This window comes from Melopsittacus undulatus, chromosome 2 (assembly GCF_012275295.1).
Source record: "Melopsittacus undulatus isolate bMelUnd1 chromosome 2, bMelUnd1.mat.Z, whole genome shotgun sequence".
Classification (NCBI taxonomy): domain Eukaryota; kingdom Metazoa; phylum Chordata; class Aves; order Psittaciformes; family Psittaculidae; genus Melopsittacus; species Melopsittacus undulatus.
The window spans coordinates 118,535,915-118,560,545 of NC_047528.1; the positions used below are offsets into that span (position 1 = coordinate 118,535,915).

The 24,631-nt window shown below is 39.6% G+C and overlaps 1 protein-coding gene across 1 annotated transcript; it reads right to left on the minus strand.

The window, feature by feature from the left end:
• Positions 1-386: 386 nt before the first annotated feature.
• On the minus strand, positions 387-23,797 carry LOC101874211 (transmembrane serine protease 7). The gene is made up of 16 exons (XM_034074519.1): positions 23,747-23,797; positions 19,598-19,665; positions 18,547-18,740; positions 17,625-17,663; positions 14,823-15,051; positions 13,393-13,523; positions 12,032-12,144; positions 10,301-10,407; positions 8,270-8,406; positions 7,542-7,649; positions 6,616-6,726; positions 5,539-5,655; positions 5,138-5,315; positions 4,691-4,959; positions 2,713-2,849; positions 387-557 (listed from the first exon to the last, which is right to left on the minus strand). Exons 1-16 carry the CDS (start codon positions 23,795-23,797, stop codon positions 387-389), a joined length of 2,160 nt encoding a protein of 719 aa, XP_033930410.1.
• Between the last annotated feature and the right edge of the window lie 834 nt (positions 23,798-24,631).

The following is a 24,631-nucleotide window of genomic DNA, read 5'->3' on the forward strand; positions in this document are numbered from 1 at the left end:
ACTACTGTATTGGACCATATACAGCTCAGAGGAAATGGCTGAGTAACATTTAAGTTATCTCTATGTGATCAATTGTATCTTCAGCTTCCCAATAAATGATGGCCCACGCACTCAGATGGTACCTGGAAGATTAACACAAAGTGCAGAAGTTTATTATTGCACCTCCTCCTGCATCACCAGGCATCTGCAACGAGCAACCACCACAAAGAACAGTCTTGCCCTCTTCCATCAAAGTCTGAACAAAGGGTATTTTTTACCTCCACATGTGTATTGCACAATCAGCAGGGAGAAGTGCAAAGAAAAGCCACCAATGAGCAATTTTACCAAATCTGATTTTTAATGAAGAAATCCAAAACGTGTTTTATTCCAGGAAAACAGTTTTCAAGCTACAACACTGAAGGCACGTATTTGTGAATCCATGGTGCAAAGTTTGACACTCTTGTGTAGACACCTGGGAAATTCGGTCTTCCACATCCATAACCCCAGCTAACAATGCCAGTCAAAAACCATTTTCCATCTCCATTGCTTTGACATGACAATGGTCCACCAGAATCACCCTAAAAAGAATATATAGAGTTTTAAGTGTTTGCAATGCAGATTATCAAAACAGGGACAAAATTCCACAAGACATAGATTACCTATGTAATCCCAACAGTGATTATATTTTCCTATTCACATAGTTCAAACCATCAGATGGTTAATAGGGTTTCTTTCCTTTCTTTCTTCTTTAAAGAGACTTACTAGACTAGGTTTGAAACTCACATTTTCTTTCCTAACCTCAGATTTGAAGCTAAGCCTTGGGTGATATGGTTTAGTGTGAGGTGTCCATGCCCATGGCAGGGGGGTTGGAACTGGATGATCTTAAGGTCCTTTCCAACCCGAACTATTCTATGATTCTATGATTCTAAGCCCCTAATCTGCTGCTTAATATGCATCTTCATTTATAAATTACACATATATGACTCCAAAAAATACTAAGCTTAAAAAAACATGAACCAAAACAAAAAGATTAAATGATGATATCATTTCTTCCAAGTTAAATGGAAACAGATTGAATTCCACAATTGATTTCAGTGGAGTTTTCCTAAAGGAAAAAAGCCCCACGTGTTTTCCTCTCATAGATACAAACCAGCAGGTAATGTTTAGGAGCACATAAAACCTTTGTAACTTGAGCAGTTAAAATGAAGTCTGTTATTGACTTCAAAGATTTATACAGGATGACATAATTCCATAATACAGAACAAAGCAAAGTGTCCTCTTCCTTTATGCAGTATTCTTATAGAAATATATTGGCAGAGGTTTAGGTGAAACAATGTGCCACCAGATGGGCACATTTTCTTGGACCAAGCCTATACTTTCTACTGTACACACAACATCTCTGAAATAGACAACGGGTATCAAACTAAACTTTACCAAAACACTGGATGCAAAAAAGGACTTCCAAAAGCAAAAAGTGAGTAGGCAAAAAGTAAAGGTTTTGCAGGAGAAATTCCTTCTTTCTGGACATATTTTGTTAGAGCTAGCAAATGATTTTGCTTTAACTTTATAGGATTTTAGGATATGCAGGTTAAGAGGGCATCAGAAGGTGATCTATTAAAGCCACCTGCTGCTCAAAATAAGATGATATTGACATGTGTTACACAATTGTTAAAGCTTGGGTTCAGAAAATAATTACCAAGGAAATAAAATATGCTAAGATTTTGCATTTAGCAAGTTAAATTTCCTCTTCAATTCCTGGGGCAAAAATTGGAACAGTGGCATTTTTCACAACCAAAATAGGAGATCTCAATCAGCTCTAACAACTGCCATAGGCAGTCATAAATCATTTGTCCTTATAGAAAACCAGCCAAAAGACCTGTAAATTGTGCCTTTCCTTGGCTACATCTTCAATGGCCATACAGGTGACTGCAGAAACAGATTCTCCAGTTAGTGAAAATGATGTTTTATATTAATGTTTTGCCTAATCTCTAAGAAGCAGCTAGTGCATTATACTCAGAAAGCCCTAGGGTGCTGCCTGTCCTAAGAGCAGTTGTGGTCTCACTTTCACATAGACCAGTAAAAGCTAGAACATCTTGCAAATTTCATATCTCCATCATCACATATAAAAAAAACTCAGTTTTGTATTTTAGCAATGAATACTACCTTATTAGTGTATATATGGTTATATAAGTCCTATATAATAGTTATGTAACATATATAAGCTATATTATATAAAATATATAAACATGTAGTCTGTGTATATAGTTTTACTACTATTCATTATAAGTAAATTTAGAACTTCACATTTGTTATCTTTCAGCATTTCCAGACCAGAAATATAATGCATTTGAAAATGTATGCCCACATATCTGCATCTCATTAGATGACCCTGTAGTTCCAAACTGGGAGGTAGGAATCCTGGAAACAGACAAGCTGGTTCCCAACTGATTGCTTCAGCTGGGAGACTCTTGTGCCAAAAATTGCCTGACTTGGACTTGTGACTGCAGCTGGCAAATCAACAATCTCTTGGCCTGCCAATGAATCTGGTGGCTACTCATGCACATAAAGCAGTAAACAAGAAACACCCACATGACAGATTTGGTGACAGAGAACTCTTACACTGTTGTTCTACTGAACTGAAATGTACAGACCACAGACACTGAACTCTTACACCTCATCAGGCAACAACAAAACACAAGGTAAACACTATGCAAACTGTGCTAAGATACATACTTTGCATCCATCTCTTTTCCCAGACATGAGTCCAGCACAAAACATCCTGGCTGTGATAATCCCATACGTGGAATGACACACTGTTTGGTCAATGATTTTTACCTCTGCTTTCTGAAGAACTGCTGAACCTTCGTCATCTGGAAAACACATTGAAATAAGAATGATCCAACAGGACTTGTTACTCATCTATTGAAATATAAACCAGGAAGTCTTCAGAAAACATTCACAGGTACTTTTGACATCCAAGTTATACCAGATCGCAAACAACTAACTGCAATAGCACAGAAGCACTCTAAGTGCCAGGCATTTGTGTAATGTGGTCTTGGGCCTCTGGCCACATCAAATACAAAGGCATAATCACTAGGGTTAGCCAAAAAAGCCTTTTCTAATGCCTTTAGCAAACACCTCAAGACTTCTTGTTCTGTTTTTAGCTTTAAAAGGAAACAGAACCTCACAAAGATATTCAGGTCATCATGAGACATATTCACAATTAGGATGCTGTACCTGAAGGTGCAGGATCTAAAAGCAAGATTATGAGTCACAGAAGACACATTATTCCTTTAGCAGCATAAAGAACTTGAATATATCTCTAGACTTGGTCATCTCTGTCTGAAAGCTTTGGTAAAACACTTCCATAAGATACCTTCTTCCAGAAAAACAGGATTAAACTGGGTTGTCCCCTCCTTTGTGTACAATAGCTCTAAAATACCACCAGGTGATCACTGGACATAGCCAAATAAACCTTACCAACATTTTCAAATACACAAGTGTTGCCTGACATCATGAAACTTCGTTTCAGGTTTTGATAAAGCTGCTGTTAATGAAGTACATTGAAAAAATACTTCAAAGATTGATTTGGCAATTAAAGTGAATAAAATGATGAAGAGAAAAGAGGGGATCAGGGAAAACTCTTTTTCAGACATCACATTTATCTTTTGAATAATCAACTTTTAAGTTTCAAGGATAACTAACCAATTGGTTAATGACAAACCCAGAGAAGTTGCCCAGAGTTATAGACACTCATTCCTAGAACTGTTCAAAGTCAAGTTGGATGGGGCTTTGGGCAACCTGGTCTAGTGGAAAGAGTCCCTGCCCATGGAAGAGGGGTTGGAACTGGATGATATTTAATATCCTTCACAACCCAAACCATTCTATGATTCTATGAAGCACTACACCACACATCTGTACCACCATCCTTTCCTAATCACATGGCTGCAGTTGGTTTTGCAACCATATCTCCTGTCACAGGTATTTATAGGGAGGCTGAAGGTAATTTAGCAGATGGTAATTCTGCCTCTGGACATCACATCAAAATGCTGGAGGTTCCCCTCCTGCTGCTGCCTTGTACCATGCATTTACCTCTCCTACAGCCTACAAGGAGAAGCAGGATGGCTAAGCCACCCCAGGGCTTGCAGTAGTGGAAGAGCAGATGAGGCTGGACTGAGACAGCCCTGCAAGTACAAGCAAACTGCCTGGACCAGGGCACTGGTGGCAAGACCCCTGGCTTGGTGCAGTAGCAGTTCCATGATTCACACCAAGGGAAGCCATTACACTTGTGGTTACACTGGAAGTGCTTTAGGAAAGTGGCCTCAAAAGAGGCAGAAGGCACCAGAATTCACACAGCCAAAGAGACAGCTCAAGGACAAGCAGACTGAAGTACACCATTACAGGAGCACCCATGATGTCAAGACGCTCTCCAAGGACAGAGCTAGTGCCTCACTGCCTAGCTCCCTTTAAGTCTTAGCTAACAACATGACTACACAGCAATTCCAGACCCACAGGACCAGCAGCCAGTTTTCCTGAGTGTATGATGCTCTGTGCATGAAGGAACCTACTTCTGTAGGACAGTACATACAAAACACTATGGTTTTCTACACACCTCAGCAATGCAATCAAGGCAGGTGCCCTGCACAACCACCCCCTTACACCTGTGTGAAGGTGGCTGCTTATCTGGGAAATGAAGCCACAAAAACCATACCTGCTTCCTGCTTTTGGCCCCAACCTGTTATCCAACACTTGTCACCACTGCGAGCTATGTGTGAAAAGGGAGGCACGCAGATGGGCTGGATGACGTGGCTCATGGTGTCTGGCCATGGCTTGCTCAGCTGCAGCAATGCAATGTCATAGTCATAGTTCCTGCTGTTGTAGTATTCATGGACTATGATCCTTCTCACCGCAGATACAAACCTGGCATGCCCTTGTGTCTGCATGCCCAGGTGAGCGCTCCAGGCTCTGGGGTCAGCCAGCCTGGTTGGGAGCAAACACAAGTCATCACTTTAAAAAGCACCCAAAAAGAGCTACCAGCAGTGGGACAGGTAAAAGAGAAGAGCACATCCAACCTCAGAACAGTTCAAAGTCTGGAAGCTAAAGGTGGCTGGGGACACTGGTGTTATCTGGGACAGAGATTAGGGGGAAAACTGCTTACTTGCTCCCTTGAAAGCAGTGTGCTGCAGACACAAGCCACTCTTTCGATATCACTGATGCCCCACAGTAAGCAGCTCCCACATAGTGGAGGCTGACCTGCCAAGGCCATTCACCTTCCTCAGTGTTTGTACCGCCTACAATCCGAGAGTTGGGATTGCTGGTTTTGCTGCTGCCACAACCTGCAAGGGATATTTCAGGTTAAAATCCACATCCATGGTGCTCTCCTTTCATTAAAGTGATCCAGAAAAACTACCACTTATTTCCTGCTTTAGTCAGGAAACTTGCTTTTTCCACTTCCCAGTACTCACTGCATGCGTTCTACCCACCCCAAAACAGGAAGTAATAAAGGGCTTTACTGTGTAAAAGGTTCCAAGTTCAAAAAGCTGAATGAGAGGGACTTACTGCAGCTGCTTTCATCACTTCCATCGATACAGTCCACAGTCCCATCACACTTGGCATTTTGTTTCCTTATGCAAATGTTATTCCTGCACTGAAACGTGTGGTTGGTGCAAGGAACACCTGAAAGAGTTGGAGGGAAAAGGAAGGATAAACAAAATAGAAAGAGAGACTATTGCCTAAGCTTGACCAATGAAGACATGTCTGCACAAACAGAAGATCCATGTGTGTATTAATAGATAGGAGGAAACATTGCAGAATAGCACTTAAGCTTAAACTGATCTGAGTAAGCTATTCAAGTAGAACTACTGAGGTTCCTCAAGTTGGCTGAGTCCTTTCCCATAGCAGTAATGAAGAGTAGTAACAAATTAACTATAGAGCAAATGTTAGGCTACAAACAGAAACCATCCAGTACTCTGGAAAGAAGCTCTCCTTTCATACTGACTACTGAATGTAAGATGATAGTGAAAGCAGTCCTGCTAATGGTATTCAGTTAAATTGCAATCCTCAACATTGGCATTTGGTATTTCCTTGTAGCTCTCAGTAAATAAGGCCACTCAAACCCAGTTCTGTCAACACACAGAAGTATCCCATCCGTTTATTCTGAAGAGTTAAACAAATGGCTGATTCAAAACTTTCATGTGCCTAATACTAATTCATAGCTTCCATAGCATTCTAAACACATTAACCTTATAACCCTGAAAACAGCTCCAGGGAAACTATCACTTTCATGGTTATTTTACAGATGGTAAAACAGATCTAGGAAATAATTCGCACAGATTACGCTTTAAAGAGAGAATAATCCGGGATTCAAGCTTTAAATCCCCAGATGCCTGTCTTCTACCCAGAGTACTTAATTCTCCTGCCAGTATTTTGATGAAACAGATGCTTGAGAGCTCATTAAAAAGAAGCAGTTTAATAAATCAAAAATGGCTTATTTATATCAGAAAACTGAACAGGATTAGGTAGCCTGAGTTAGATTTAATAGTGCTTAACTCTTTGAATATGGGCACTCAGTATTCAAGTCGGGACTGGATAGGTGGTAGAAGAAAGGAAGAAAATTGATCAAGAGATTATCCTTACTGTGGGTGCAGTTCTGCTCATCTTTCCCATCCTCACAATCACTTACTCCATTGCAGGCAAGAGGGCTATCCTGTATCGTGAAGCTGGAGTTACAGTTCCACTCAGGGACAACTTTAAAAACATAAGTCAGATCAGCCACAGAGGAGTGCTTGTACTGCTAACACTACACTTCTGACCATGCCCGGGTACCACTTTTGTACCATCAATGCACAGTATGAGTGCCTCATTATCCACACAGGAAACAAAGCACAACGGAGTTCAGTCACCCAGTTCACGCAATGCCCCAAGTGCAGTTACCCCAGGGCTAACTCTCTTTCACCATGGACATTATTATCTACTCTATGCACCCCAATTTGTCATTGTCCCACAAAAATAACTCATTTCAGAACAGAACTTTATAATTACCAGCATTTATCACATGAGCAAAAATCAAAATACAGCCTAATAAAGATATCTGAGCATATCTGTCTTTCTTGTGCTTTCCAATGTCATACTTACTTTGTTCTTAGTTCAGTCCCTTGCTAATTAACTATGAATTTAGCTCTGAAGAGACTGAGTTATTGGATATAAGGAAGAAGTTCCTTACTGTGAGGGTGCTGAGGCACTGGAATGGGTTGCCCAAGGGAGTTGTGAATGCTCCATCCCTCACGGTGTTCAGGACTAGGTTGGACAAAGCTTTGAGTGATGTAGTTTAGTGTGAGGTGTCCCTGCCCATGACAGGGGGGTTAGAAATGGACAATCTTAAGGTCCTTTCCAACCCTGACTATTCTATGGTTCTATGATTGTCTGTAGCTGGACTTGCAAAGGAAGCTGTAAACATATTCACTCTTTTTTCCCCCTATAACCTTTTCATCTTGTTTCACCTGTCTCCAAAGGCTAGAGAACACATTTGTTGTGGTCAAGATCTCCAGTAAGCAAATACAAACCACAAAAGAGTTCATCGCTTTCATCGAAGCAGTTGTTTATCCCATCACAGCGCTGCATCTGCTGGATGCATAAGCCAGTAGAACACTTGAAATGTCCAGGTGGACATGCTGGAAGCATAACAAAAAGCAGACAAAACAACAAAACACAAACAAGGAAAGCCCTACTTTAATATTTACCTCTCCCAGTTATTGCCAGCTCATTTCAATTTGCAGTCACTGGCAGGAGACAGCTTAGAATGCTTTTCTTTAAGGATAATCTCACTTTTATCAACTCCTTGTATTTGCACTTGAAGTATTTCAATGGACAGAAACATTGGAGTAAGCGGTTGGTGACTGGGTGCTCTCTTTATTACTTGGAAGTAATTGTAGTAATAGAAACATTACTAATGAAACCTTAGGGATGAAAACAAGCAGGGACAGGAGGCTTCAACTGACTGCACTGCGGCCACAGCATCACACGGAGCTTTAAGGTGAGAACAGACTGTGCACGTAAAGGAAACCAGAGCATGCTGCAGATGGCCACAAACATTGGCTACACAGCCATAATGAGCTAAGTAAAGGCTCTTTCTTTACTAGTCACCTTGCTTAGGAAGATTAGAAAACAATACAAACTGAAACCCAGGAGGGAATTTCCTGCATAAACCTAAATAGGTCCTAATGGCCATAAAGATACTGCTTCACAGGTCTGAAATGCAAAGGTGGGTTGAAAAAGATGAAACCCATCTTACGCTGGCTGATGTTGTAGCTGCCATACTCCACCAGAAGTGGCTTCTCCGAGACCTTGGAACTGCACTGAAGCTCGATGCTGACAGTAGAACTTGCAATGTGGAAGACTGTTTGGTGATCAACATAGTAACCACAGTACCTAAAAAGGGTTTAAAGAGCTTTAAAGCAGCCTTCACATCAAAATTGCCTTGCATACACTTTAAATGTGAACATCACAGGAATTCAGCAACACCATCATACTGTACATAATTGAAGAACCAAGAACTGAAACAAGTGCCCACATTCCCTCAAATGCTGGTCACAATCCTTCATGACCATGCAAACAGATGCAAGAAAAATGTTTTGCCATAAAGTCTACAGGCATAAGGATATAATAAAGAAATGAGTACTTTTGTCAGCAGTTCTGATAGCTGTTTTTCAGATTTGCATTTTTGGGAAGACTTAAGTAAGTTTGGTGGCAGGAGACACATCAGCACAGCAGAGAGCAAGCTTAGCTGCTTTGATTTTGAGGACTGCCCCTAAAGATGAGTGTGCAAAGGCACTGGGATAAAATCCAAGCTGGGATAACTTTGGAAGCAATAGAGGTAGGGAATCTGAAAATACTTGTAAGTAGTCACCCAGCCTTCATCCACCATTTACATTCTGGAGTTTTGCCTTGGAAAGTTGCATGTTCAGGTAACTAGGCTGGATGGGGCAGGAGAGTAAGTCCCTTGGGTGCACATCTACTTTAAGCTGCTATTTCGGCTAAGAGCTGCCCTGGACTTCAACCTGGGATGCACTTAACTCAGATATCTGCCTTCTGAAGCTTCTTCACCCTGTTTACCTGAGACAGCAGAAGATGCATGCTATGAGCTGCAATTGCAGGGAGCTGAAAAAGTGACGTCTGTCCCTTTTCATTAACCATTAAAATTTGAGGAAAGAAAAGTAAAATTTACTATCAAAATGTTTCATGCTTTAAACTGTATCCTTACAATATGAAACCATCACCTTCTTACTCCAGATTTTACTTTGATTTAATTCCTATCTCAAATCTTTATAATTATGTCATAAAAAGGACACAAAAAAAAATCCCCAAGCACACCGAATGCTCTATTTTGACTGGTGTTTTTATATGCCCATGTAATCCAGCAGCCAGTTTCCAACAAGGTTCCACCTGAGGAGGTTCAGACAAGCAGAGTTTTGTCTATGTGAGTACAACATGATATCAAGGAACGCAGAAAGTTCTCTACTCCTTAATTCTTTCACTTAGACTTTGGAAGGCCTAACTGGCTCTGCTTAGCTTCAGCAGTGTGCTCACAAATTCAGTTTCAAGTCTGATCTCACTGAGGTTTCCACCTGAACAAAGACTTTAGCAGGAATAAATAAATACAATCCAACATCCTAAATCCAACTTTGTCTCCTCATCCAGTGACTGAAAGATGACTTAAAAATCTGAGGGAAAACGGGGGGACAATAAGCATGGAAAAGCAGTATTTTACTTAAAAAACAGCATCAGTATTTTAATAATAAACATTTAAGGAATACGCTGGTACCTTGGCAGTCAATGTGTGCAGCTTCTCTTTCAAGAGAGCCAGTGACTGGAATGCGGAAGCAATTGCTCTTTTATATCCAATAATCTCATAGTAATAGCTTTCACTGAGAAGTTAATTAGGTTCAGTGTCCTCATGAGCAATCATAGAATCAAGTTTCACTTAAAAGGGTTTTTAACAGGCCTTGCTCATTGATCCCAGAAAACCCTTAATTACTTCAGGGTTCACAGGGCATCTTTCTCCAGTCAACTGTTCCCATTTCTTTCTCTCCAGAGAATACCAAAACCTCTTGTTTTCATAGTTCTGGTACTGTACAATAGAAAATGTTATATATCAACATATATATTTTCGTAGTATTTCAAATATATCATAAGGCATAGTGAAAGAATGGTAAGAGACAACCAGTGATGTATCTGTCTTTGTGGAAACCATCCTAGTGAGCTGCAGTACTGACAGGAAGGTTTCTTTTGGTAATGTTAGTTTAATAACATTAAAAGTACTTACATGTGTTCATTAATTTTCCACCACCCTCGCTCACAGCCTTTAATATTCTTCTCACTGATGGTATAGTTATGAAACTTCAGAGCTATACCAAGGCTTTCGTATGGAGTCTGTTGTCAACAAGAATGACAGGGAAAGCAGTCATCGTTTTCCTTCTGCAGACATTGAACATGGAAGTCTTTAGCCTTATCTCAGCAATTATGGGGCTTGGCAATGAAACACTGCAGGAACTATATTGGCTTTGCTGGCTCAACAGCCACCACTTGAGACACCTGCCAGCTATTGAGTAAAAGCCAAAGTTGGCAAAGCCTCACCATAGCTGTGAGCTTTCTCCTCATACAACAACAGCCCTTTCATCTTCGAAAAGCCACTGGCCATAGAATGCAGCCTTTGTATCATGATGAAAACACTCAAACACACCCAATTTACTTGTGTAGGGACACACAGCTTAAGCAGATTGTTAGGTAATGTACTGCACTGAATACCTGTGTCACCTTAGAAATGCTTAGAGTTACTTCTACCACCATATTGCAGTCTTCTGCCAGCACCTGATCAGCCAAGCATCCTTCAGCACATTATAGAAGGTTTTAAAGACCCCCAGTATCGTAAGGGTTCATAATGAATTAGAATTTCCTTTATTAAAACGCACAGAACTATTTTGCAAGGCAAGGCAATGTTCCTTTAAAAACAAGGGCTGCTTCAGGATAAGAATCCACAAATGGAGATTTTTTCCTCTTTTTTAAAGGAGAACAGGGGAAAATAAGATAAGTTTTTAGCATTGAATTACTGACAAATTAAACTGTAATGAGAAATATGTTTTGAGGGATGCTCATATTAAGTGTTCAGGAGCTTTCCCCTCAGAAGTTCAGAGTGAGCTGAACACCTGAAGTTCAACAAAGGAGAAAGACGAATGTGCCTTTGCTTTGAAAAGGAATTGGCTATAAGTCATGGCTAGCTGCATTCCATGCAGATTGGCCAGTTTCAGCATGGGCAACCAATAGCTTAACCAAACATGAGTAACATAAACAGAAAGATAGGTAGAACGTGGACTGTGTCATATCCATTGCCATATTATTCAGAAAACACTGAAAGGCAAACCATAAGTCAAAGATCTTGTATTGGCAGCATCAATAGGGAAACACTAATGTCATCAGACCAGACATGACAATATTCTAAACAGATGTCAATCTCTTGGACATCTGCTTTCAGGAAAGTACCAGAAAAGATGCAGAGAAATGATACCCAGAGGAAACAATCTGTGGGATTATGCTAATAGGATAGACCATCTTAAATTGTAAATGTATTAAGCATATCAAAATAGACTGAAAAGAGACATCACAGAAGTGGCAGCAATAACTACATTAGGGGAATATTTTTTACCAGTTGTTTTGGGGTGGGAAGAGATGATTTAAAAACAGTGAAGTCTTGCATTCTCTGTCATTAAAACAATGCTGCAGGCTAAACATTAAAACTTACCTCAGCTCTTCACCTTTATAATAGGACAGCTGAGGAACTGTGCTCTCCTAGTTAAGAAAAGGCTCACAGACTAAAAAAGAAAGGAAAACCCCAATACAAGACACTTGAGCACAGCCAGCTATTCAGCTGTATCACATCTGTAAACTGCTGCATTCATAAGGGTGAAGGTTACTCCCTACACAATTGTTTCTGCTCTACTTACAGGCTCTGTGTGCCTGAAGCATGCAAGAGCCTATGAGAGAAATAAAACCGTGTTACCTGGAAGTTCCATGCACAAAGACATTTTGGGGGATAATAACTTGGATAATAGGGACTGGTGATTCTCCCTTCATAGCCAATTTTCTCTTTTGTCTCTATTGCTTTTCCACAACCTAGGGAATAAAGAAGAAAGCAAAGTTTAGTGAATCTCAATATACTTCACATAGATATTAGTAGATATTCAATGGGCTAAGCGCAAATGTATCAGAACTCTTCAGAGCAAAACAGGGCAGCTGACAAAGTCCATTTATCAAGGTCAGGTTGCAAAAAAGATATCCTTTCCAATTGTGCACTCAGACAGACAAGGGATATAATAATCTAGGAATGCTTGCAGGGCTCTGCAAGACCAGGGTAAAACATTGTCAAGTTTTATATTGGTTCTGCAAAGAGATCTTAGTTGCACATCAGTGCATTACACATCAGTGCATCCACACTGCAGTAATACATGAGCATCTCTAGTTTTAAAATACAACTGTTTAGAAGAGAAATGGACATTGTGCTATACTAACCAGCCTCCTCAAAGCCTTCTCCTTTTATGATTGCTGAATGGATTTAAGTAACTCATTAAAAACAAAATACAGAAACAAAATACACAGAAACAAAGAAAGCTCAACTCTGATTTTATATCTACAAAACAAGAGCTTAGAACTTAAAGTTACACAAGATGGAGGTTTTCTAACATGATTTTATGATGGTACTTTGACACTTAATTACTTTCAAAAGTGAAGTATGCAGCATGTTTTTGAGCAGCTTGAATTTCCTTGCATTATCTTGGAGTTTTACTCCTTGTGCTTCTGGGTAGGTTCCCTTGTGCTATTTGTGATTATGAACTGTAGGTTCCCTTGTAGTGTTTGTGCTTATGATCTAAGCACTTCTTAAAGCTTAAAGCAATAAAAAGCGAATTATTAACTTGCAGGACAAACAAAACTGGCTCCTTTGTGTTAATGTGGAAATAGGCAGCGGTGGAAAATGCGAACAAAGCTATTGAAGCTTTCTGAAAGCAGGTTTTCGTGCTGAACTCCCTCCACCTTTAACATCATCACCGAGCCCCAAACCAGGAGGGATCCCGAGCAGGGCTACACTCGGAATAACAGCTCCATCTACTGATACAAGCAGTAGTGACCAACTGAGCTCAGACTGCTGATTGCTGCCTTCTACCGACGAATGTCAGTGAGGAGCAGTTTATCTGCACAGATTAAATCACTCAGGAGGAAGGCAGACCCTTGGCAACGCAGAGGAAAGGAAGGAGAGAGACAGGCATGCAGAACAACTGAGGTACAGGAGTCATTTGTTCATAGGAACATAGAAACCCCTTTGGAATCTTAGAAACAACACAAGAAACAATTCCTGAACAAACCTACTTTCTTGTGTAATGACCTCAAGATAGCCATGGAATTCCTTCTGTCCCTTTATTTGTGCTGCCTTAAACATCACCAGCATGAGGTTATTTGTGGACACAAGTGACACCAGTGAATCAGCTGGTTCACAGGCACTGAAGGGAAGAAAGGAGAGTACATACAATTGTTAAAAACAAATACCAAACCAAAACCCCAACACATTTGCTTGCATTCTGTGCATAGATTTTCCCACTGTTGCAGTGCTTACTTACTTCAAAGCCTGGTAAAAACTCCCTGCTCTTAAGCATCTATTACAAGGCCAGTTAGAAATCCAGTATTGGAAAGTCACATCATGCAAACATGATAATGAAGATGGAATGGTTAGGTCTAGGTGATAATACTGACTTAGAGCCTTGACTCCATGTTAAAATGAACAAAGCCAATAGAAAAGAAAGTCTTGTAGAAAGAGAAGAATTATTTCACTAGACAGACATATTTAGCTTGTTGTTGGGGAGTGGGAAAGACAAGCAAGTTATTCTTTAAGTCAGAAATAAAGCCAATCAACTGATCTCATTCAAAAGTATTTTCCATATGCATTACCTAGCAGGCATCCTCATCCATCTACAGATAATGAGTAAGTGAATGCCATTTGCTGTTTTATAGACAGGTCAGAGAGTGATTCAGGTTAGTAAAGGTCAGGTATGGAAGAGAACTGAAAAGCCAATGCTCCTTTTTGAGGCTTACACATACATTGATAGGCCAAAGGAAAGGATTGTAGGGATCAAAGCACTGAGCTCTTAATTTGCTTGATGGAGATGCTTTCTCCTAGACCAGAGGTGCCTCTTGGTCTAACAAAGCACTGTGAAACTAGTTAATAGGAATTTTGGATGAAAATGTCACCAAACAAGTATACTGGATCATGAAGGGAAGGCTGTGGAAATGATAGTCCACAGCACTCAAACCACTGCAGCTTCAACTCTAGGCTTCAAAACCCCTATAACAGATTCAAATAGAACAGCTAAAAAAGGCACTGAGCTGGTGAGCGGTGGTGGCAAGTACCCAAAAATCACGAGACTGTTTTAGAACTTCAGTCTCCATATGAAGAACACTAAGAATAGAAGGAGAGTTTGCTTAGGGGAGGAAGTTTTCACAGTATCTATTAGTTAACATCTGTTTCCCAATAGAAACAGAAAATTCCACCTGGGAACGTGTGAACTTCTCATAGCTCTGTAACTAAGGGAAGATGCACTCCGGTTGAAGACTACAGAAGAATGAAAAGATACATTTACTGTTTCTTTTATTAGCAACATAAACTTCTCCTGTTTTGTAAGGCAGGAGGAGGTGGTTGGACACAACTTGCCACATATGGTATGTGTAATGCATGAAGGTTTAAGGGTTTTTAATGAAACAAAAACCAAGCAACCAAGCAAAAAACCCCACACAAACATACTCACCGGTACAGTATCTTTTGTGTGATTGGCATGAGAGAATCATAGATGGTTAGAGAGTCCGTGATGCAGTTATCTGCTTCAATATGAAGGGATACTATTGAAAGACGAATAAGATGGCCCACTGATGCAGTCAGCTTAAAATAGCATATTGTTGACCCTGAGGTAGTGCGGATATCCAGAGGGAAGCGCTCATGTAAGCGATCAGCATACATATCATACATACAATTTGTTCCTGTGAAAAAGGCATTTTCAACATTGGACACTATGGAAATGTTAAATCCACGTGGCATTTAAAAAAATACAATTATTTTCAAGTAAAGCAACATATGAAAGCAGATCTAAACCTGAAAACAAAGTCATCTGTGCCATTCACTGTTTTCATCTTAGTTCTAAGTCTGTGGTCAAGGGAAAGTCTATTCATAAGACTACAAAGCATGGCAAGTAATGCTGTAAGGTGTCTTTGCAGTGTATTCGCACTAAAGCAGCATCAGTTTGGACAGTTGGTATCTGCACTTTACAAAGCTCTGTAGGGCTCCCAGAGGATCAATTGCTTAAATAATGGTTCACTGGGAAATGTCCTTCTACTGCTAAGGTATAAATCAGCTGCTCACCCCTTGCAGATATAATGATATTTAGAATAAATAAAACCAAATAAACACTCAGCTCCATGTCTGTATTATTCTGGGATTGTTTAGGTTACTGTTCAAACATCTGGGTTGTTGTATTGTGGAATGGGCTGTAAGTGCTACCACCAAATTCAGATTGACCAATTCCTTCAGTTTGGAAGGGATACTAGCATTTTGTTGTTCAATGTAACGTCCTGCTTAAAGCAGGGTCAAAATGAATTCAGATCTCTCAAGTCTTGTAAACTTTTGCCACATTAGAAGTCACTGCTAGAAATGGAATTAGTGTGAAATATGTAGAATCCAACCTACATAATGTTATATTAAAAAAAAAAAGGCAGAAAGAGTTGTGTTGTATTTTAGTTGATAATAACCAGAAAATTACCCTACTTGCATCCAGTTTTCCAATTAGACTGGAACAATTGTGACTTGCAAGTCAAATATATTGAGGCTTTCAATTCAATATTGCAGCTCACAGTCAGCAGAAAGCTTAGGGATTTTTTTGTTTGGTCATATCTAAAACTCTTAATTTAACATAGCTCTTTGAATGATGACAAGCAGGAAAATATACAAATTAGAGAGAATAAGATCCAAAGTAAATATTTGCATTAATTTCTGCCCATTAAGAACACAAGTCTCTGAAATAGTTACTATCATGGAGCATCTTTTACAGCACTGTAAAAGTTCACTATCAATTGCTGACTCGAATGAAATGTTGACCTTTTAACCAGCAGTTAATCAAGATAGGAAGTGGCAGGCTTTGTTTGACTTCCACTTCTAATTTACCATCTTGAAACTAATGCTCTGAATGTTTATGAACAACTTATAAGGGTCACATACCATTGAGCTGAATTACAGTTACAGCTATTTAAAGCTTTGGTTGAGCCATTGTTGTTCTTACTTCCTTCTTGTTCTTATCTCTTCCCAATAACATTGTTCTTATAATGGTTGTTTGTGCTTATTTACTCACCCTTAACAAAGACAGCTGTGATCATAATCTTTAGAATTATATGACTGCCATTATTTCTACTAAGTAATTAATAATCTAACAAACTCACTGCTGGTATGGAGCACAGTGCACAGAATTCAGAGCTAGCATCAATGCAAGCATACCAGCTTGAATGCAAATCTAAATACAGTCCTTACCCAAACAAATCCTGCATTGCCGGGTACCATAGCAATGCAAGTCACTCTCCTCAGCTAAATACTCCTCTCCAAGCCATGCTTTAATATATCTGCCCTCCAGTGCTGGGCCTGAACTAATAACTGAGTGCAAATCTTCGTGGCAAAGTAACTCCATTACTCTCAAAATACACACCATGAGACGCACCTTCCTTGTATGCTGCTGCATTAACACTTTCATCTATGCACCAGATTCCATAGTCCTAAGCAGACACGCTCAGTGAACCCCAACAAACTAAATTACACTAATACAAGGTTTTCTCAACTCCTGTGGCAATCCATGCTGCTCTTCCTCTACAACTCTATTGCACACCAGCAAAAACCAATTAAAACCTTGCAGGATAGCAGAAGTGGAAATCACAGCTACAAGTGTAACAAGTTAATGTCTCACAAAAAGAAGTTAAATCTGCAGACATGAAATGGTATAAACCCCTTAAGAAACTGGAAGAGTGCAACTTCAAAACATGAAGTGTAAGCATGTGTCAATGAGCAAGGAACACAAACACAACCCTAGCTGACTTACAACTGCTAACCCAACAGAAACTTATCAGGTGTCTGTACCAAAGGTGATAACCACACTATTGCTTAGCCCAGCGGCACCTTGTCTCTAGGTGCCTATTCCACATACTAGTGAATATAGATGTGCTGTACTTTTAAACTGCTCATGAAGTCTCTGCACACTGCTCAGTGTAAAAGGCAATGATTTAAATCCAGTACTACCCAGTTTAGGAAAGGTTAATCTCTTCAACACAGTGAATAGTAAACAGCTGACTTGAGTTTATTTCCTACCATGCCACAGGGTGCATGCATGAAGTTTACCAGTCACATTAAAGGCAGATCATGTTTCTTGCACCTTTCTCTTATAGCAAGTCAGGACATAAATGTCAAGGCTGATTTTAACCCTCTTAAATTAACTCTGAAGAGTATCTTTGAGCTTAAGGCAAGAACTAAGTTTTATTCTCCACTTCTTTACCAGGAAGCTGCCAAAATGGTGAATTACCTGTTCCTGTTGATGACCAATAATCTGACCGAAGACCTGCTGCATAGAAAAAGAGTTGTGTGAGTCTCTTCATTTGCCTAAAAGCCAGAATTCAGGATCAAATTAAATCACATTTTAGTGCTAGCACTAAACACAGGACAGAGCAGCTAACTTTATGAGGGAGGCCACCCAAGACCCCTTCATTTCTGCAGATCCTGCAAGCAGCTTTGGAAGTATCACATCCCCAGGCAACTCAGCATCTGAGGCATGAAGAGACTCCATGTCAATCAGTCAAATTCAGTTGAAGGACTGATACTGAAGTACCCAGGTCATTTTCTCACCCTTGGACACAAAGTATTTCTCATCTTTCAGTTACATGGAGTCCTTGGACTGCAGCTTGTTCTGTCCTTCATTCATAGAACTGAAAGTCATACAACAGTGTGTAGCTAAATTGCATCACCTAGAGATCCTTGAAACCCACATTTCTAATTTCCTCCCCAGACAGGAATGGTACAGGAGTTGTTTAATGCATGGGCAGCTTTATAATCCATTCTTAATAAAGACGTGACAAGAAGCACATTTTCAGTGAGGAGCTGAAGTTTGATCCATATGGAAACCTTAACCCTACATCTTCTTATACACTAACCCAAATCTGAGCTGCCTGCAAAGTGTCGGCTTAGCTCCTGAATATGAACCTAAGCATCCCAAATACATGAAGTTTTGCAGTCACTGTTCACAAGGACATTTTTTACCTTCATTTGACCTCAAGTCTGGTTTTGACTTTCCTTTTTCCCTGTTTTTTTTGCCCTGTAATAATTTTAGTATTAGAAGCTAAAGATGCCAGATAAAGATTTTGGTTTATTTATAGAATTTGCTACTCCAAGATAACATATTTGTTCAATGAAGTGTTTCCGCAAGGATATGAGCATGGGCTGATACTCACCACTTAACACAATGGAGTCCATGTCGACCGCAAGGCCCTGAAGACTTCCCACCGAGCTCCTGTTAATGATACTTGTCTGAATGGAATCCTTTAAAATGGCAGCCACACAGTCCTCACACAGCACTTGGCCTTTTGCCTGTGGTACCACAAAGACGATCCAGAAATGAACAAGGAGGCCTCCATTGTTGTTGTTACTGAAATAAAGTGGTCCTCCAGGTTATCAGCATGTTGAAAGCTTTCTGAAGACTAGGCTCAATGCAAGCTTCTGAAGTACAAGTTCAGAAGTGTATGGCTCATTTCCATCTTGTGTGGCAACTTTGACACAATGGATATTTTTTTCTTATATAAATATATAGTATTTATATAATAATTATATTTATTATTATTTTATAATAATGGATATTATTTTGTATTGTGGAAAAAATGTTCTTAAATTAGAGCTGGGTTATCTCCTAAGAAAGTCAAAACAGAAGTAGTAAAATTATCACCCCCAGACATACAGAACACTGCATCACTATGCATTTCACCCTGTACTGTGCACTGCAGTACATAAGGAACTATTCTTTGACTATTAAGGTAATGCATCAGAGGACGTGTATGATCACCCCAATCTTGCAATCATAGAATCATTCTGTAGATTCTATCATTCTATAGAAATTTGCTCTTCTGTTAGTAGAAAATGAGGTTTATGGCAATAACATTACTTAGAAAACATGCGCATCTTAGCCTATAATGCAGAGCTGTGCTCTAAAAACATGTTTAAGTGGCTAAATTTCTGTGTGACCTATAAGCCAGAGCATCACCAAATCCCTTTAGGGACATGTGTGTTTACCTTTGATTATACTTCTGGCAGACAAGCAACTGCTTTTTTGACTTCAGTTTTGCACATACTTTAGTGAAACTAATTGGTGTAGGTTTTAAATGTATTTTGCTATCAGTAAAAGTACATAGCAGAGATAAAATCATAACCACCAGAAAGGGGCTTCTCTTGCAGGCTCATTCCATTATACACTACCCTGCAGAAAGGCAATTGTATTAACCACAGTTTTACCTGACTTCTGAAACAGTTGTCTGCTTATAAAACTTGGAGAAAGAGGAGGTTGTGTAGACCAAGTTCATCTGAAAGAGAAAGTATTAATATTTAGCCCAGGCTTTCCTAGGAATATCCTCTTTCCACCAAGAATATGCAGTACACACACATTTCCAGGCAAAGCAGCAGACATGCACAGACCAGCTCTTCAATGCATCCATAACAAGTCAGACACTCCAGGAAACACCAAACCTTCTGCCAAAGCCTGATGACATGTACAGCAATGCTTCTTCCAAATAAATGAGTTCTGAATATGGTGCTCTTTCTTTGCCCAGCAAATCCCAATCACAGAGGGCTTCCCTATCCTTATGCTGAAACTTCAGGCCAGTCTTTGGGTAATATGCACGTGCTTGTAATATTTTGTGTGTTGTTACTAAGGTGCAGTTTACAGCACACATTAGAGCCTTTAGAAGGGACCTCTGGAGAGCATCTATCCAACCCCTCTGCTCAAAGCAGGGTCAATTACACCAGAGAGCTCAGGGGCATGTTCAGTTGAGTATCTCCAAGAAAGGAGGCTTCACAGGCTCTGGAAACTGCTCCAGTGTCCACTAACCTCCACAGTTAAGCAGTTATTTCTAATGTTTATATGGATTTGTTTTGTATTTCATGCTGCAGGACTGCTTTTGGGGAAAGCAAGCTTCTGATTCCATCACTACTTCAGGTGTGTGTGACAGGGTGGCAACGTAATAATAACCTTCCTGCCACTTGTTCAAGGAGACACTTCTAAAGCCACAAGGTGGCATGTACCTCAAGCTGTTCACATCGTGCTGGTTAAAATAAGTACTCAAGGGACTAAAGCACAGATGATTTTGAAGAAAAGGCTGCAAAAGTTACAGTAATGTTAGCTCCTAACTTTCAGTATTTGACAAAGGAAATCTGTCAGTTATTTTAAGGGGCTAGATAAAATTGTGGGAGCTCAATCTTTATCCAGATTAGGCTATAAGGGATTTTACATATTACTGTTACTATCAAAGGGGAAACAAACCCCCCTTCAGAGGTGTTCCCACTGCTACTCTGAGGGTCTGTGGGCCAGGAGCTGTGAACACACAGGTTTTAAGTAGTACAACCAGCAAAACCCTAAATGCACCTAGCAATTTTAGTGCCATCACCATGAAGCACAGTTTCAGCAATGCAAAATCCATTGGTGAGTTCAGGCAGAAGTTGACAGGCAAGAAGTAAATCCCAAGTTACATTCAAGCAGGAGGTGGTGACACCGGCAGTTCACACCTGCTGTATGTCACCTCTCTCTACTATGTGTGACAATGGCAGCATCCTCTAGATAAAGAGCAAGACACAGGGCTCTCAATAGGTTAAAGTTGCTCCGTGGAGAGCAGGGGAAAGACATGTCCTGTGCAGGAAAACAGGAACCCGAGTTCATATCATAAGACAAAATGAGCAATTATTAAAGAATCTCATGGGTGCATCTGATATTGTGTTGTTTGGGTGGTTGGGTTTTTAGCAGTTTTCATGCTATTGCTTGAATTCTTATGTGGACAGTGCTGTACTTCCTGACATTAACATCTTTTCCCTTCCTATACCAAATGTCTTTACAGTCAAATTCCATTTTAGTCAAGATTCCCACTCTCTCTCCCCAACTTTACAGCAGCCTTAATTGCCTACAACACAGTGCTATTTCTGCTATGACTGATGCAAAGTGTTTGGGAAACGTAATGGTCTTTAGAATACCTACCATCAGAAGGAAACATACATGTAAACATGCTTGAGAGCTCTAGGGTTATTACAGATGCTTTAAGGCATAAGACTGGCAGAAAATACCAATTTAACTGCAAAAGACTTAATCGGTTTAATGTCTCTGGAGTGGCAATTGAGTTTTAAAGGGCTTTTGTAGCTTTCTATTCATAGACCTCTATTTGTGGGAGAGAAGTACATAAGATTTGGAGTAAATGTTAAAGTCAAACAGACCTTTTCAAAGCTCAGCTTGTGATTAACAAGCTGAAAGCAATCAGTTCCTTCCTACCTGCGGATAGCCACCCTTTGTATATGGTCTTCCAGAGGGGAGACAAAATAAGGAACAGAAAAAGAACACCACAGCAGACTCAGCAGCACCTGAAAGTCACTCTGGTCTTTCTGCTAACCAAGCAGCCCACTCATCTTACCACATGCTGCACGTTCTTTGCCACCGAGAGGAACTCCTTTGACTCCTTCTGCCTGTGCTCTGGGAGAAACTCTATGTTGGCCACACGGAACAGTCCAACAAAATACAAGGCATCTTTGTTCTCTGCCTGAACTGTAAGACACAAAGAAGACAGCTCGCCTCTTCTTGCTTTTCTTTGTCTTCATAACAAAGAGATTGTTTCTGATTAAACTCTAAACCAAACGATTCTATTCAGCCTAACTAATGAAAGAACATTACATTTTCACAGCCAAATGGCTCTAGATGAGCGCCACAATACAGTTCATTGAGCACCTGTTCCCTACACACATGATCGCACCTTACACATGAACTGCTACAATGAATATCAACACCCACATTCTGGAGCATCCCTAAGGAATCTTAAGCAGAACTGGCATCAGGGGTCTAAAGAGCAGAGCATCCCTTTTACTGCCCAGTTAGACACTTCTATGTTTTAGTCCCTTTTAATTTCTATCAACCTGTTCTGCATGACAGACAAAAGACTAACCTGATCCTCAGCAGGTCAAGAAACACAATGGAAGTCAACATATGTGAAGGGTAAAGCTCATAGGAACTGTCACGTCTGTACAATAGCTAGCACATAAACCACAATTTTCATAATACTTAATAAAAAAAGTCAAACATATAAATATGATAAAAAGAATAAGAACATTAAGAAAAAATAATAAAATATTAATAAGAACGTTACTTAATGGAAAAAAGTCACTTAATAAAAAAAGTCACACAAAAAAGCCAGCTGCTATGCCTGCTCTTTTAATCCCTTGTTAAATCTTAACAAAGACACCCAAAAGGGTTTCAGGCCCCATTTAAATTAGTTCCATGTTTCTTTAGAAACAGCTTTCAGGGCAAGTGAGACCCTAAACCCAGCTGAAAGTGCTGCTGAGGATGGAGATGTATGAAATTGGCGTGAGCTTTCAGCAACTCACCAATGAACAGCCACAGTAATGTCCAGGTTACAACTCCTAAAATGAATAGAATGAGGGTAAAGAGAATGATTTTGTTTTGGAAATCCCACAGCAAGCTCTCTCTTTTCTTCAGTTTCAATTTGCCATGCTTTTTCCTTGCCAGAATCCGCTTCGCCAGCTTATCTTCTGCAGCTACCATTTGGACTGAGATGTTGGCTACCTAAAATAAGGTGAAAGACAACAGAAAACATGGAATGTTTCTAACAGAAACTGACTGATCAACAGCCAGAACATATTTCCATATATACTTGCCTGTGACTGCATACACACAACTATAACTTAGTAGCAGTTTAAAACTTCAGTCAGAAAATAATGTCATTTTCTTCCAAACACTTGCAGATACAAAGCCAGTCCCCCTTGCATAAAGATGGCTATTTACCACCATTACATCCTTCAAAGCTTCTCAGAAGGTACACTGCAAGAGTATGTGACTTGTTATATACTAGAAGGTATATATATATATAGTAAGAGGAATAAAAAGACAAAGTTCAGATGTTTTCTTCTTCAATAAGAATCATGATTCTTAACTCAGCTTTCTTCTCTACTGCAACTTAGTCCTTGTATTCTAGAACTGGTTTCCAGCTGGAGCTGCAATGTGACTATCCGCACATACTAAATTATTTATTGCTTCTTTGTCACGAGTTAACGCTCATGCAAGTGTTCCCTTCTGCATTTCCTCAGGGAAAAACAACACACTTTACCTTTAATATTGCCTTCCTTGTCAAGAAATCCTTTTTTCTCTAAGCCCACTACCTCTACACCAATATAAACTTTTCACATTGTCACACTCACATGCCCATTATTTCAATTGCCTGAAAACACGTTACCAGCTATGAAACATATGCTGACATTTTCAGATTGAGTTACAAAACAGAAAAACATACTAAATCTAACTGTGATGTTGAGTTTAATACTTGAGAAATACATCATAAGAGATCTAATAGTGTCAAGAAGCGCATGAAACCAAGAACACTTAAGTCATCTACTTACACTTAGTTCATCTTCAGTTTTAGCTGCTGGCTGATCTTGTTTTTCATCCATAACACCAAAACTAATGTTATTGTTTGTCTGAACTACAACAGAGCCTTGAACCTTTTCTCAGGCACTACTTCTACTTCTGAAGCTGAAGACAGCTAACAACAACGTCAGGACCAAAAGAGGCATCAATTTACTTCAATGAGTTTCCAATTGTAATCTCATCTGCCCTATTGTTCCTTTGTGAATATTAGAAGGATGCTATCATGTAACTTTAGACATCAAGTCAGACTGAATAAAATAGGTTTTTCATAGTCTTTTTAAGCTAAAATAAACTCCCATTTGTTCAAACACAAAATCACACAGCTAAAATCTATATAGCATTAAATCTTCACAAAATAAGTTACCAACAATAAATAAGAAGTAAAATGAAAATATGAGAGCAAAACCATGCAACTAAAAGAAACTAAAAGTAAACACCTTGAGTGTAAGTGCTACAAACAGCAGATAACTGCAAACCAAGAGGAGCACTTGGACTCTTTCCTGCAGTTTTGTAATGTGCCTACTGAGCACTCCAATTTGGTTATTTATTGTAACTGAGAAATAAACTGCTCCAGGCAACATATCTCCTATCTTTTAAATAGATTAAGCTTCAAACTGATAATCTTTTTATAACCAGATGCAGGAAGCCACTTGTACCATAACAGTTCCATCCTATTTTCTTTGCTAATTAAATATTTATAGAGGATGTAAACCAGTACTTTCCTCAATGGATGAGAGCTACAGAGCTGACTTTACATGTAAGTGATTAACAATCTCAATACCTTCCTTGGGTCAGCTTCAGAAACCGTACTGAAAGAATGCCAAATTTCGTTAAAAAAAAGAAACAAACAATCCTTT